Raw genomic sequence first — 15,875 nt, 5'->3', positions numbered from 1 at the left:
ACATGGCCCAGTACACATCAGGACAGGGAAGCCAAACCCAGGGCTAACATGCACCATGGCTCAGCCATGCACTACGTGGCTGCATTCAGAATCAGGAAGAAACGTGACCCCCGTTTCTCAAAGTTCCTGGAGGAACGCAGAAGGGTTAAAAAACACATGGAGCTTATGTTAAAACTGAAAGGGGATGAAGAGACTGCCCCACTAGTCAGCTCTGGAAATCCACTTCAAGGATCTGGTGGCACAGGCAGTGATAATTAAGCTCGTAGCAAATTCTAGCTGGGTACCTTTCGGATAGCTTGAAATGTAGTGATCTTCAGGGAGAGGAGACACCAAGAAACAAGTAGATGAAGACAGAGATAGAAGAAACAAATTTAATTTTCATGGGAGGGAGGAAAGAAAAAAACCAAAAAACCAAAAAACCAAACGGAAATGCAATGGGATAAGCGGGTTAGAGTCTCCACCTGGGGCCGAGGCAGCTCAGGCCCCACTTCTCGCTGCCCCCCTCAGCTTCCTCAGGTCACCGCCTCACTCCTGAGTCCCTCCAAAATCCAAACTGCTCCTCAGCTCGACCACTGATTTGTCCCCTTCATGCATGGCTTAAAACCAGGGCCAAACCCAGCGTTTTTGGGGAGGGGGGTGACACGAGAAGCCACTTTACAGAGGAGTTCACTGCAACAGATGAGAAGATTGGGTGGATATTTTGGTGCAGAAAATTTTGAATTGGGGGAAAAAATAACCAGCAGCCTGTGTAAGGAGCAGGAAACCATTCCCAGAGTAGCTGGCAAGAAGTGTCTGTCGCAGTGAATGTCATTTAATTTCTCTGTGACTGAACAGCAATGGAGAAAAACCCCCAAACATTCCCTACCCAAACTGCAAAGATTGGGCAAAAAGGAACTGGAGACCCTGGCTGGGCATCCAGCTATAAATCAAGCGCTGCTCAGGCACGAAAGACCTTGCCCAGCCGTTCCCCCCGCTGCTCTCTGGTGCCAGCAGGGATATTTTACCTTCCAACGTCTCGTCGCCATCCGAAATCAGCTCGTCGTCGGAGCAGATGTTGAGGATGTTCACGAGCATCTCGGTGACTGCAAGAGGCACAGACAGCGAGGTCAGAGAGGCCTGGGCATGCAGAGGGGTTTGGAGGACGAGGGAAGGATTTCAAGGTCGTCTGTCCCCTGTAAGTGGGAGCCTAAAGACACTTTGAGGCGCAGCCTGCCGGTACCCGCAGCGGCGCCGGAGCAGACGACACACGCTGCATCTTCTGCCAAGGAGGTGGATGCAGGCCAAGCACATCACAGAGGAACCAGACGTGGGGAAGGAGGTGCCAACATTCCTGCAGAACAGCCTGAGCTCCCTCAAGGTCCCCCCTCCCCATCCTCACCCACGCCAGAGCCACCTGGCTCCGAGAAGGGCCGAATCTGGGGAGGGGGGGATTCAACCTTTGGTGCCTCAAAGTCAAAAAACCCTTTGGAAAAGGTGAGGCTGAAGCTGCACTCTGAACATCTGAGACTGGGGTGGAATTTAATCTCATCAGGAGAGGTAAAAATCCCTTGGTGAAAAGCTGAGGCAAAGTCTTGGTCATATTTTAAGCTGCCTCGCCCTCTTCAGAACGAAATAAGCCTTGGATTGAAGTGAATGCTTCCTTTTTGGTGGGCCAGGAGCCAACAGGAATTTAAAACTCCTCTGCTGCAAACCGAGAGAAACATCTCCAAATTCTGAGGTGGGGCTACAGCACCCAAGAGCAGCCCCACCAGCAATGCAGAAAGAGCAAGAAAGGACTCTTTATTGCTAGAAGCTTTTTCAAACAGCTATCCACAGCTGGTTTTGCATGAATTTAACCCAGGAATGAAGATCTCCTTGAGCCTGAACTGCTCTCCTGTGCTACCTGGAGCTGCAACACTCTCCCAGCACCATGGGACAGGTTTGTGACACTCAGGATATGAGTGGCAATCTGGAACAGAAACCCAAATCTCTCTTACCCTTTTCCCCTACAAAAGGCAAAGACCATGTGAAGACATCCATGAAGTTTGGAAGCCAGTAGGGGTGAGGGGAACAGTTGAACTGCCTGATGTTCATGACGTTGTTCTCATATTTCAGGACAGCAGCTGGGGGAGGAAAGGGAAAGAGAATAAATGTCCATGGGCATTTCCACCTACAGAATCCTGGGTGGGCTGGATTTGAAGGATCTTAAGGAGCAGCCAGTACCACCCCTGCCATGGGCAGGGACACCTTCCACTGCTCCAGGCTGCTCCAAGCCCCCCAGCCTGGCCTTGGACACTTCCAGGGATCCAGGGGCAGCCACAGCTCCCCTGGGAATTCCATCCCAGCTCCTCCTCACCCTCACAGGAAGAAATTCCCTCCCAATCTCCCATCCATCCCTGCCCTCTGGCAGTGGAAGCCATTCCCTGTGTCCTGGCACTCCATGCCTTGTCCCAAGTCCCTGTCCAGCTCTCCTGGAGCCCCTCTAGGCTCTGGCAGGGGCTCTGAGCTCTCCCTGGAGCCTCTTCCTCTTTCAGCCCCAGCTCTCCCAGCCTGGCTCCCTCTGGAAGTTTTACCAGTGTTATAAAACCTTCATTATCAACACCCCGTTACACTCGTGTAGCATCAAGCTACCAACTCTCCAAAACGAGCAGGTTTAAGCCATAACATTTTGATTTACTCAGGTTGGCTCTCAGCTTCGAACAGTGAAGCTCAAACAGAGCCAAGATCCCAAGTGAGGGGTGAAAAACCCCACAGCTGGAGAAAATCCCACCATGGTCCCCACGGTTTAGGGGCAGGGGGAAGTGGAAAACTGTCCTAGACTGTCAGCTCCTGTGGGATGGCAGCATCCATCAAAAGGGCTCCATTCTCCTGTGGCTGGGAATGAGAGCTTTATTCCAGGCCTTATGACTCCGGAGTTAATTGCCACAGTAACTCATTAAGTCAAGCACTTCAGCTCAGCACACAAAGCTCTCTTTCATTCCAGGCACAAGAATGAGACTGGAGGAGAGGGTTTTGTATCAAAAATAGTGTGGTTTTTGTATCAAAACCAGTGTGGTGGCAGCTGGAGAAGGGCAGGGATTGTCCCTCTGTGCTGGGCACTGGGGAGGTGCCTCGAGGGCTGTGTCCAGTTCTGGTCCCCTCACTGAGACATGGAGGGGCTGGAGTGAATCCAGGGAAAGGGACGGAGCTGGGGAAGGGCTGGAGCCCCAGGAGAGGCTGAGGGAGCTGGGAAGGGGCTCAGCCTGGAGCAAAGGAGGCTCAGGGGGGCCCTTGTGGCTCTGCACAGCTCCTGCCAGGAGGGGACAGCCGGGGGGGTCGGGCTGTGCTCCAGGAACAGGGACAGGAGCAGAGGGAACGGCCTCAGGCTGGGCCAGGGCAGCTCAGGGTGGGCACAGCAGGAATGTCCCCATGGAAAGGGGGCTCAGGGTGGGCACAGCAGCAATGTCCCCATGGAAAGGGGGCTCAGGGTGGGCACAGCAGGAATGTCCCCATGGAAAGGGGGCTCAGGGTGGGCACAGCAGGAATGTCCCCATGGAAAGGGGGCTCAGGGTGGGCACAGCAGCAATGTCCCCATGGAAAGGGGGCTCAGGGTGGGCACAGCAGGAATGTCCCCATGGAAAGGGGGCTCAGGGTGGGCCCAGCAGCAATGTCCCCATGGAAAGGGGGCTCAGGGTGGGCACAGCAGCAATGTCCCCATGGAAAGGGGGCTCAGGGTGGGCACAGCAGCAATGTCCCCATGGAAAGGGGGCTCAGGGTGGGCACAGCAGCAATGTCCCCATGGAAAGGGGGCTCAGGCCCTGGAACTGCCCAGGGAGGTTTGGAGTGCCCATCCCTGGAGGGGTCCCAGGAACAGCTGGAAGTGACTCTCAGTGACAGGGTGGGGATTTGGCCCAGGTTGGACTCAATGGCTTGGAGCTCTTTTCCAATTAAATTATCCTGTGATTTTGGGAGGGCAGAGTGGGAGAGGGATTTCCTGACCCCCCCAAGAGCAGCAGAGCCTTAGCCTTACCCTTGTTGTTATAGACATCTAAGTAATTTGGTGCAGAGAAGATTGTGATTAACGAGGGAAAGCCCGTGGTCTGGCTCTTCCTGTACATTCGGTACCTGCAAAACAGGGCCCGAGTTAAGCCTGGCTTAGCCCAGCCCAAACCCCGCCCGGCCCGGCCCAAACCCCGCCCAGCCCCTGGGCTGCAGCACTCACCCAGCATCCTGGGCTTCGTGAGCTCGGATTACGGATAACAAACTATTGTTCTGCAAAAATTCACACACTGCAGGATAACTGCAAAACAAAAAGGGAGGAGGACTCAGCTGTGAGCAAAGGGAGCCCAGAGCTCGGGTGGTCTTGGCTTCTGGGAGCAGCCACTTGCAGAAAACATCCAGATTCACCCCAAAAGATGTTTTACTCCAAAATTATTCAAATGATATCTTTTTATTCAAAAATTAATTGCAAAGGGTTCTGTTAAACCCTTCCTATAAGTGGAATGTCAGCACAAATCCTTCTTTTTTTTAGCAAGGAAAGAATATTTCCTAGAGATCCAGGTGCTGCAAACCACTCACAGGGCCAGTCCTAAGAAGCATCTCTGCTGCTTGAGATCCCAGTTCTGCAAAGTAACTTATCCAAAAACAGCTCAATATTCAAACTTATCCAAAGACAGCTCAATATCCAAAGAAGCAAAAAACAAACATGAATTTGTGCATTGGAGCCAAGTGAGGAGAATTTCACACAGATGCAAAGCCCCACAGAGTGGCCTGAACAGTGACTCTAGTGTGAGAGAAATGCCCCCTGAACCAGCCCTCACCTGTAGAAATAGGAGCAGCCTCGGACAGTGTTGTGGGCAAAGTGCTCCAGGGTTTTCTCGTTGCCGTAATCCTCCGAGGGATCCGACCACAGCAGGTCACACATCGGACCAAAGGCTGGAGGCTCCTTGAACCTGTCTAACTGGAGAGGGGACACAACATCAGCAGGAGCTGTGGCAGGATTCCTGTCAGCTGGGGGCTGTGTACATGTCCTGCATTGCCAAGCAAATTGTGTTCTACTTGCCATCTGCACGGCAGCTGTCTTCTGTTCAGTGGGCAGTTTCCTTTCCTTTCCTTTCCTTTCCTTTCCTTTCCTTTCCTTTCCTTTCCTTTCCTTTCCTTTCCTTTCCTTTCCTTTCCTTTCCCTTTCCCTTTCCCTTTCCCTTTCCCTTTCCCTTTCCCTTTCCCTTTCCCTTTCCCTTTCCCTTTCCCTTTCCCTTCCCCTTCCCCTTCCCCTTTCCCTTATCTCCTCCACAGCCACTCCTCCCTGCGGGGGACATCTGCTGATAAGAGGCCATTGAGTGTCACTGCGGGGCTGATAAGAACTGCAGCATCCCCCTGGGAGAGGCTCTGCCCAGAGGGAGGAGCCGAGCATTCCCACCTGGATATAATCTGGGATTCTGGAGCACCAGCACGGCCTCTGCACTGGGTTCCCAGAGGAACAGCAGCCGCCTCTGCCCCTGGAGCTTCAGAGGGAGACTCCACCCTTCTCCAGGATCCCGGCTCCAGCAGAACCCCCCTGGCACTGCAGGAGGGCTGAGCCACCATTCCAATGGCTCTGCTGCCAGCCCCTGACCCACAGGGTGTCAGGCTCTGACTCTGGCACTGCTGCTTTGGGTCACTGCATTGTTTATTTCATCCTTTTATTTTCTTCCCTAGTAAAGAACTGTTATTTCCTGCTCCCATATTTTTGGCCTGAGCCCCTTAATTTCAAATTTATTGCAATTTGGATGTGGGGGTTACATTTTCCATTTCAGGGGAGGCTCCTGCCTCCTTAGCAGACACCTGGCTTTGCAAACCAAGGCAGTACAAATCCCCAACAGGACAGGGCAGCTAGCAACGCGTCCTGAGCTGTTTAATTTTCCAGCATCAGCTTCGTTACATGGTTATGACAATGGGAAGATGTTATCAGCTCACATTTCAGGCAGCAGACAAAGAACTTAATGTTACAACTCACTTTAAAAGTGTTTTGACCAACCACACAAAGCAAAAGCATATTGACAGTGGGTCCATCCAACCACTCTAAGCACACCTGGTTAAAACAATGTTTGCTTATTTCAAATAAATACCTGCTTGTAGTCCTGAAACACAGCGTACACAGCTCCATTATTAAGCTTAGAACTTCCTAATATCTTGCTAGATGTACTTTTCTGTAGCTTATGGATTTATTTTAGACAAGCATTAATATACAGACTATTGTTCTATCTGTTTTCACTTTTCTACTTTTTACATCATTTTTCTGCTGACAAATCTTACGGCTACTGCTTGGCTCTAATCACAGTTCTGTTTCTGAGGCCTGTCTTTTGCAGCTTTCCCAAAACCCTCTGCTTTTATGGATTCCCACAGATTCCCACCCTCCCAGCCCCAAATCCACACAGAGGCCAACCCCACGGGGAACTGGCAGGGAAGGGAAAAGCTCCTGGAGCTGACTTACTTTCCTAATGTCATCTAGACACGTGATTTCTGGAGACAGGCCCCCGTGCACACACAGGAACTGCTGGTTGAGGAGGGCAGCAAGAGGAAGACAGTCGAAGGTGTCCATGCACGCGTCGTACACTCGCTCCGAGTACTTGATTCGACCTGGAAGGAGCAATCCAGTCAAGCTCTGATCAGCTCAAGGGCTGATCAAGAACCTCCAGGAACCCAGCTCCAAAATCAAAACGGCTCACAAATCAAACGTTGCACCTGGTAGTGAAAATACTGATTTGGGATCAAACTTGGCACTTGTGTATTGGTGAAAATACTGATTTAAAATCAGCAGTGTATTCCTGAAAATGCTGATTTAAAATGAACTCTGCACCTGTGTATTGGTGAAAATACTGATTAAAAATCACCTGTGTATTCCTGAAAATGCTGATTGAAAATCAACTCTGCACCTGTGTACTCCTGAAAATGCTTATTTAAAATCACTTGTGTATTCCTGAAAATGCTGACTGAAAATCATCTGTGTATTTGTGAAAATACTGATCTAAAATCACCTGTGTATTCCTGAAAATGCTGATTGAAAATCACCTGTGTATTCCTGAAAATACTGATCTAAAATCACCTGTGTATTTGGGAAAATACTGATTTAAAATCAGCAGTGTATTTGAGAAAATGCTGATTTAGAATGAACTCTACACCTGTGTATTTGGGAAAATACTGATTTAGAGTCAAACTTTGCACCTGTGTATTGCTGAAAATACAGATTTAAAATCATCTGTGTATTTGGGAAAATACTGATTTAGAATCAAACTCTGCAGCTGTGTATTCCTGAAAATACTGATTTAGAATCAAACTTTGCACCTGTGTATTTGGGAAAATACTGATCTAAAATCACCTGTGTATTCCTGAAAATGCTGATTTAGATTAAAACTTTGCACCTGTGTATTTGTGAAAATACTGATTTGGAATCAAACTCTGCACCTGTGTATTCCTGAAAATACTGATTTAAAATCAGCAGTGTACTTGTGAAAATACTGATCTAGAATCAACTCTGCACCTGTGTATTCCTGAAAATGCTGATTTAAAATCAACTCTGCACCTGTGTATTTGTGAAAACATTGATTTAGAATCAACTCTGCGTCTGTGTATTCCTGAAAATACTGATTTAAAATCAGCAGTGTATGCATGAAGATACTAATTTAGAATCAACTCTGCACCTGAAATCAACTCTGCACCTGTGCATTTGGGAAAATACTGATTTGGAATCAAACTCTGCACCTGTGTATTGGTGAAAATACTGATATAAAATCAGCAGTGTATTTGTGAAAATACTGATTTAGAATCAACTCTGCACCTGTGCATTTGTGAAAATACTGATTTAAAATCAACTCTGCACCTGTGTATTTGTGAAAACATTGATTTAGAATCAACTCTGCGTCTGTGTATTCCTGAAAATACTGATTTAAAATCAGCAGTGTATGCATGAAGATACTAATTTAGAATCAACTCTGCACCTGAAATAAACTCTGCACCTGTGCATTCCTGAAAATACTGATTTAAAATCACCTGTGCATTTGGGAAAATACTGATTTAGAATCAAACTCTGCACCTGTGTATTCCTGAAAATACTGATTTAAAATCAACTTTGCACCTGTGTATTGGTGAAAATACTGATTTAAAATCAGCAGTGTATTTGAGAAAATACTGATTTAAAATCACCTGTGTATTCCTGAAAATGCTGATTTAAAATCAACTCTGCACCTGTGTATTCCTGAAAATGCTGATTGAAAATCACCTGTGTATATGGGAAAATACTGATTTAGAATCAAACTCTGCACCTGTGTATTTGGGAAAATACTGATTTAAAATCAGCAGTGTATTTGGGAAAATATTGATTTAAAATCAACTTTGCACCTGTGTATTCCTGAAAATGCTGATTTAGAATGAACTCTGCACCTGTGTATTCCTGAAAATACTGATTTAGAATCACCTGTGCATTTGGGAAAATACTGATTTAGAGTCAAACTTTGCACCTGTGTATTTGGGAAAATACTGATTTAAAATCAACTTTGCACCTGTGTATTCCTGAAAATACTGATTTAAAATCACCTGTGCATTTGGGAAAATACTGATTTAGAATCAAACTCTGCAGCTGTGTATTCCTGAAAATGCTGATTTGGAAAATAATTGTTGGGTGTGCAAAAGAAAAGTTCTTTTTAAATCTGGAATTGGACAATATTCATGTCCCTTCAATTTGTGTTCCAGAGCACTGAGATCAGCACAAAGGAGATGAGGTGCTCCCACATAATGGAAATTGGGATCATGTAATAAATTTGGGATGCTGCTGAAGCCACCCCATCACTTCCCACAGCCCCGCTGCACCTCCGGACTCATCCTGACTGCTGAATTTGGCACAGCAGCATCACACAGCCATGGGAGCAGGAACTGCTTTTCCACAGGTCCCGGGAGGCAGGATTTGCCCACAGGAATGGATCTTCCAGGGATGACAATTCCAGGGACGCCTCACCCCAGCAGAGGGGACGAGGATGTTCCCACACATAAATCACAGCCTCTCTGAGCAGTTTGGCTCTTAGGCCAAGGCTCAAATCTGCTCAGAAATATCCTTTCTCCAGAGACACCAGCAGGGGTTCCCAGGAAGGGGAAAGCAGCACCTCCTGCTTGCCAAAGGGACAAACCCAACCCCAGCACCCGGTTCAGACTGGGCCCAGCCCACCAGGAGCTCACCCGAGTGCAGGTGATGGGCACAGCACCCAGCACAGAGCTGGGAGGTGTTTTCCAGCTCATTCCTGAGCTAACAGGACAGGGACTCATCCCCTCTGAGCCTTCCCCCATCCAACACCACCCAGAGCTGGATTTGTGCCTTGCCCAGAATTATCTCTGGTCGGGTCCTTGAGCAAGAATTCCCTAAAGGAGCTTTGCATTGAGTTCTCCACCTCTTTTATTCCTCAGAATGACAGACACCCCTCATTCCCTGACCCTTCCTCAGCACTGCTTTAAAAACATCCGAATGCTGTGCACAAACCCATCCTTTCACTGAAAAAAAACATCTGAAAGGTAAATGATCCTCCCCAGTGCAAAGAGGGAGGAGCAAATCCTTCCCCCATTGCAGCTCCAGTCCCGATCCCAGCTGCACAATCTGGAGCTGGAAGGCTTTTGGCACTGATTACACGGTGCTGGGGCTGGAAGTCAGGGAGGGGAGGATGTGTGTGCCTGGCTCATCAAGGGAGAACTGTTCCCATTTCTTCCATCCACGCTCAGGCTTTGAAACCATAAGGCCACATTTGGTGCTCAGCAGAACTTAAAAGATTTGGGGTTTGGGGTATTTTTTATAGCAGAAGAGCAGGAAAACAAGACAACAGGTTTTTACAGCTCTGATGCCACTCAGAGGCACAAAAATTGAAGCCCACGCCTTCTCACACCACCTTTTTTTTTTTTAATCTTTTAAAATGTATTATTTAAATGGATTCAAATCCTTCTCCCACTGCTGATACTTACATTCCTGCTTGAAGGTGAAGTATTCTGTGAGGTGCCTGCACTCGTGGTTCCCTCGAAGGAGGAACAACGTTTTGGGATGATTTATCTTCAAACTCCATAAATACAGCACGCACTGCAAGAGAGGCAAACGGGGGATGTCATAAAATCCTTTCCCAGGGCACTCATCAGCCTGAGACTGCACTAAGAGCTTCTGGGAAGACACCCAAAGTGGAACCCAGCTCCATAATGGGCAGTGGATCTTCTCCTGGCCAAGCGGGGAAAAGCCACCGGGATTTCTCTATATTAGGGCTGACTTGGAGAAGTGACAAATGAGGTCGTGGCCAACAGAAAGCAGCTCGGGGCTGGGTGGGGGCAGCTTTGCTTCCAGCACAAACCAAAGGAAAAAAAAAAAAACCTTTTGTAGAGCAGCAAAGCAGAACCAGCTGTTTGCTCCAGATGTTCCACTGGGATGGAGCCCAGCAAGAGCAGCAGGCAGACATTTGTCCACAAAACACCCGGAAAATTCAACTTTGCCTTCCCCACTGATTTCCCCCCTCCCCGGTTTTTCTGCTTACGCTACAGTCACGTGAAGTTCAAGCTCGAAACAGGAAAAGCTGAGCCCAAAAAACAAGCTTAGCTGAGCAAAGCTCTCTGGCTTTGAAAAGGGCTTTCCACATCCCCTCTGCGAGAGGCAGCACCTGCAAACCAGCGCCTTTGATGAGGCACAGAGCAGAGGCAGGCTGGAACGGGGTTTGTAGCAGAAATGTTTCATGCTGGCTTCCCAAAAAAAGCCTGAGGGAAGGGCTGGGAGGCAGGGAGGGCTCGCTCAGCCCGGCAGAGCCGTTATCTCACACGGGGAAACGTTATCACATTTCCCTCCTTGCTGTGGAGGGCTGGAAGGACAATCCATAAGGACAGCAGGCTCCAGGAGCTGGATTAAAGGCTCTAACAGGAGCTTACCCTGGAGGGTGACAGGCTGCAGGACACGCCTGGGAAACAAGAACCACCTCCAAGTCTGTTTTACACCCTCCAAAATTCCCAACGTGGTGCACAGACCCCCGGGAAGCAGCTGGAAACAACCACCAGAACCCGAACGAAGCAGTTCCCAGCTGGTTCCCAGCACAGCCAGCTTAGGTCTGGTGGTGCTGAAGCACTGAACCCGCAAGGTAAGCTCTGCATGAATCATCCCAGCTGATCCCAAAAACCCCGAGGAGCTGTAAAGCACTGCCCGTGTCTCACTTGGAATCCAAGCCCACATTAACAACTTGATTAACTGGGAATTCCGAAAGAGAACGGGGCCAAGGCCAGTAGCAGAATCATGTTTTATTGCATCTGTTACCAGGAGGAATGCTCCCAACACAACCATTTATAATTATTCTGGGATTTAAAGCTTTAACCTCCCTGGGTTTGCAAGAGAAATGTCACTTTTCTGGGCTGGCAGGAGAACTTTGAGGTTGCTATAAATGAACCAAATGACTTGGAGGAAGAAGCAGCCCTGGCATCAAAGCAAGGCAGAGATGCATCAATAGGGGGGGGTTCGGGATGCATGGGGGGTTGGCAGCCTGCAGAAGAGAGATTTTAAAACACATTTCAAGGGGTTTAAAGTGAAATGGGGTTGAATTTGGCACCACGATTCTTCCTGGACACAGCAGGGAGGTGGAGAGCGACCATTCCCTGTGGCTGGAGGCACTTCCCAAGGATGTGGGGACTGCCAGGTACCAGGAGGACTCGGAGTAAAGGACACTGAAGAGCCCTCGAGGGCTCCAGAGGGGCTGGAATGAGGACTGAAGGAGTTCCTACACTTGCATGCCTCGGATGCTTCCTGGTGTTTTGCACAGATCCCTTTCCCAGCCTTTCCCAGGAATTGATTCCTGCCTGTTTGCAACAGCCAAGGAGCAAATCCAGGCAGTCACAGCTTTTAGGGTTTAAATAATCTCAAATAATCCCCTTCTCCCCTTGTTCTGCCTCTCAGTGTGAAGCCCAAAGCCAAGGGTTTGATCCACTCGGAAAGTGAAAGCTCAGCAGGACACAGGGAGGGAATTCCAAGAGGAATTGGGACTCTTGATCCCAAAAATGCAAGAGGGGCTGGTGCCAAACCTGCCCCCACCATGACCTCTCTCACCATTCCCAAAACCTGGCATTTGTAAGGAGCTTGCCAGAGTGGGAACAGAGGCAAAACTCCCAACTCCAGCCCACAAATCCCCCTTCACTCCCACTTTACAGGGCTGACTGGATCTCGTTTATATTGCTCTGGATCTCTTTAATATTGTTCTGGATAAAAAGTGCATTAAATCAAGATTAAGATATAATTCCATAATTAGACAGCAATCACGTGTCCCATCGTAATTGGATTGGTAGAACTGGCCTGGGAAAGGTGCAAGCCATTATCACACCCCTTTTCCTGATAAATTTCCTCTTTCCATGGATTCTGTTCCTGGTCATAACAATTCACTCCCTGATTTAACAAAATCATTCTGCTCATTGTATTCCAGCTTCGTGGACCGGGATGGTCCTTCCCCACCACGAGCACAGACCTCTCCCGTGCCACTCTGGGATTTGGGACTGAAAGCTGAATGAAAGGAGCATTTTCCCCACTGGGAATCCTTCAGCAGGGCCCTGCCTCATCAGCATTTCCAAAAGGGGAGCTCATCCTGATTTCCGTGCTGCCTGTCAGCCCCGCACCCCGGAGCTGGGATCTGTGGGATCAGTCTCGCTGTCACAGTGGCTTGGGGACAGCAAACCCTTCCCAGAGCCCCCTTCCAGCAGCATTCCAGCTTTCACATGCTTCTCCCCCTCCCCTCTCAATTCTTTTCTTAAAAAAAAAACAAAAAAACCCCCAAAAAACCCCATCAACCAATCCACTCTCCGTGGCCTCATTATGCTGGGAATTCATGTTTTTAAATGAGAATTTCCCTAAGCCAGAGGCCCAGCAAGAATTTGTTGAATGATTTGCTGCCAACATCCAGCTGAGCGATGAACTGAGAGGCTTGGGGGGGTTGGGCTTTGAAAGGTTTGGTCTGAGGCACAAATTCCTCCTTGTACCTGGACAACCAAACACCTGGAGCCACAGGGAACAGCTGGAAGGGAAATTTGGCCCTTACACCTCCTTGGCCCCCAGTCTGGCATCGTTTCCTGCAATTAAACCATCCCCTCCTGTTTCATCCTGTTAGAAGGTCACGGTTATGGAATCGTGGAATATCCTGAGCTGGAAGGAATCCACAGGGATTCCAAGGCCTGCCTCTGCCCGGGACAGCCCCAGCTGCTCAGATCATCTCCCCACGGATGCCCAGCCTGGTGTGGTGACTCACGAGGCTGCTGCTGCTGCTCCTCACCTTCCCAGAGGTCACAGCACAGGGAAAACCTGGCTGTTTGTCCATCTGGGATACTCCAAACCTGCTGCTGTTTCACTAGGGAAAGCAGATTTCGCGCGTTCAGATGGGAATCTCTTCCCACCCGGGCGGAAGGGAAAGGCACATGGGAATGAAAACGTCCAGATTCTGCCTGGGCCTGATGTCTGGAGTGTGTTTGCTGTGCCCATCAAAGCCCACCCTGAGCTGTGGGATCAGAGGGATTCTCCAGGGGGAATCTGTGGCGCTCCTGCTGCAACACGGGGGAAAGGGAAGGAGGAGAGGAAAAAGCAGCAGGAAATAAAAGATAAAGCATCTTTTTTTTGTCCCACCACCTCAGTTCTCCAAGGCCATACATCGTCTTAGAATTCTTCCATATTATCACAGGCAGAGAGGACAAGGGGGATTTGAACTAAAAGGGGATTTAGGTGGGATATTGGGAAGAATTCCTGCCCTGTGAGCGTGGGGAGGCCCTGGCACAGGCTGCCCAGAGGAGCTGGGAGAGACTTCCTCATCCCTGGAAGTGTCCAAGGCCAAGCTGGACACGGCTTAGAGCAACCTGGGATAGTGGAAGGTGTTCCACCCACCTGCCCAGGGGTGGAACAGGATGGGATTTAAGGTTCTTTCCAACCCAAACCATTCCATGATTCTGTGATGATCCCAGCATGGAGAGATCAGGGTGCTGATCCCCAGCACTTCTGAAGATCTGAGAGTAAAACTTCCATGTCAGATCAGTCCTGGGCTAAGAGCAGAGAGTGGGAGCAGGACTTTTCCACCCTGGCTCTGCACAAACCATACACAGACACAGAGCCCAACACCTCTCATCTGAAGGCTCAAAAAAAATCCAAAACAAATCCACCTTTCCACTCAGAAGGAGCTGCTGCTCTGGAATTTAATCCCTTTTCCAGGTGAACACTGCAAACCCAGAGGAGCAGCGGGATGTGTCCTTCCCCTTCCTCCCTGGGGGACTCCTCCTAGCAGCAGCACCCCAAATCCCAGATCCCAGCAGCCCCAGCCCCAGCTCTGCCTCCCCCGGAAGCTGCTCCTCGTCACACCTTGGCTCCCTGTCAGCATTCCAGAGCCTGGGGCTGGAAGGGAGCCAGGGGCTGCTGGAGCTCAGGCTGTCAGCCCTGCTCTCCCTAAATCCTCTGCAGAATCCTTCAAAGAACCCCTTGCACTCATCCCTGACAGCTCCTTCCCAACAATTTTCACTGGGGAAGATTCCTCTGCGGAGCCAGAGGCTCAGCTGCTCCTGCAGCCTCTTTTTTCCAAGAGAAATCACTCCCTCTGTCATTCCAGCTGATTTCTGCCACATTTCAGGGCCCTGTTCCCCCAAAAGCCTTTCCTTACGTTGCTTCCAACTGGGATGAGTGCTCCACTTCCACTCAGCCCTGCCTCTGTGAATCCAGATGGCTGCAATCCCTCGGGATTTGTGGCATTTGCTACGAGCTGTCCCTTCCTGTCCCATCCCAGCTCTGCACTGAGCCAGCAGCAGCCTCGGGGCTCCACTCAATCCTTTGTGCTCCCAATTCCTCGGGCACGGAACCCCAGGGAGCTGCACGGGCCTGTCACAGCCCAGGTGACTTCTGCTCCTCTCTCCTGACCCCGCTGCAGGGTTTCCAGAGGGAAGCAGTGACTCAGGCTCGTGGCTTTCTCCTCCTGCTCCATCCTGAATCCTGCAGCTCTTCCAGCATTTGCTTCCCACTGCCTGCCGGGATCCTGCTGGAACCCTGGAGGCTGAGAATTCCAAACTTTCAGTGCTGAAAGGCACAGACTCACAAGAGAGCAGCACACTTGACCTGAGGCTGTCGAAAAGACTTCCAGAATTAATTGATAACACTGAGATTACGGGTGTGCAGTTAGCTAGAAGCCTGTGATACCACAGAGTAGAAAACTCAGAGTTTAGAGTTTTAGAATATAGAAATAAATATAAAGCAAGACAGAAGTTTTAGGCAGAGACAGCTTGTTCTTCTTTACCTTCTTCTTCCTTCTTCTTCACGGGTTTGGGTGGTATTTTGTAATTAGACAGAAAAACCCACACTACGAGCTTTGAAAGATCAGTTATTAAGTCAAAAAGGAAAATATTTTAAGTGTCACCTCTTAATTAGATAGTTTAGCCTTAAAAGACCTTGTAACAGGAAATAGTTTGCCATTTAGTGCCTAACTAATAAAAAGCTACAAAAGTCATGGCTGTAAGACTATTTCACTGATAAGAAATAATAAACACCTAAAACATGAACTGATAAGAAATAATAAACACCTAAAACATGAACTGATAAGAAATAATAAACACCTAAAACATGCACTACCATCTCAAGTGCCTCCAAACCCCAGCTCCAGGACCCACAGGATCCTGCTGCCTGCAACAGCACCATCAACTGTCCCTCTTCTGTCCCTGAGTGACAGCTCCAAGTGACACTAAACCCCCCCCAGAAGGCAGAGGTGAGGCATTAACCCCATCACTGCCACTGGGTGAGGATCCAAAGGTGGGGACATCATTCCCCTGCCCAAAATCCCACTGTGAGCCATCAGCATTGCCTCCATCCCGTGCAGAACTCCACTGGAGGGGAAACCCAGCGTGTGAGACCTGGGATTGGTGTTTGGGCTGGTTCT

General features: G+C 49.2%; 1 protein-coding gene across 6 annotated transcripts in view; it reads right to left on the bottom strand.

The window, feature by feature from the left end:
- Positions 1 to 15,875, bottom strand: part of PPP3CC (protein phosphatase 3 catalytic subunit gamma) — a 46,819-nt gene that overhangs the window by 7,061 nt on the left and 23,883 nt on the right. For 3 of the 6 annotated variants that reach the window (XM_038160289.1, XM_038160291.1, XM_038160293.1), the window contains exons 4-11: positions 9,937 to 10,048; positions 6,431 to 6,576; positions 4,779 to 4,918; positions 4,181 to 4,258; positions 3,989 to 4,083; positions 1,977 to 2,102; positions 1,005 to 1,082; positions 285 to 311 (exon numbers count right to left, since the gene is read on the bottom strand). In XM_038160289.1, coding sequence (XP_038016217.1) covers positions 285 to 311; positions 1,005 to 1,082; positions 1,977 to 2,102; positions 3,989 to 4,083; positions 4,181 to 4,258; positions 4,779 to 4,918; positions 6,431 to 6,576; positions 9,937 to 10,048 — 802 coding nt within the window. The remainder of the gene's footprint in view (positions 1 to 284; positions 312 to 1,004; positions 1,083 to 1,976; positions 2,103 to 3,988; positions 4,084 to 4,180; positions 4,259 to 4,778; positions 4,919 to 6,430; positions 6,577 to 9,936; positions 10,049 to 15,875) is intronic. The other 3 variants (XM_038160290.1, XM_038160292.1, XM_038160294.1) reach the window with 1 other exon arrangement.

This window comes from Motacilla alba, chromosome 22 (genome assembly GCF_015832195.1).
Source record: "Motacilla alba alba isolate MOTALB_02 chromosome 22, Motacilla_alba_V1.0_pri, whole genome shotgun sequence".
Taxonomy (NCBI): Eukaryota; Metazoa; Chordata; class Aves; order Passeriformes; family Motacillidae; genus Motacilla; species Motacilla alba.
The sequence above is the reverse complement of the archived record's forward strand: the minus strand, read 5'-3'. Positions and strand labels throughout refer to the sequence as shown.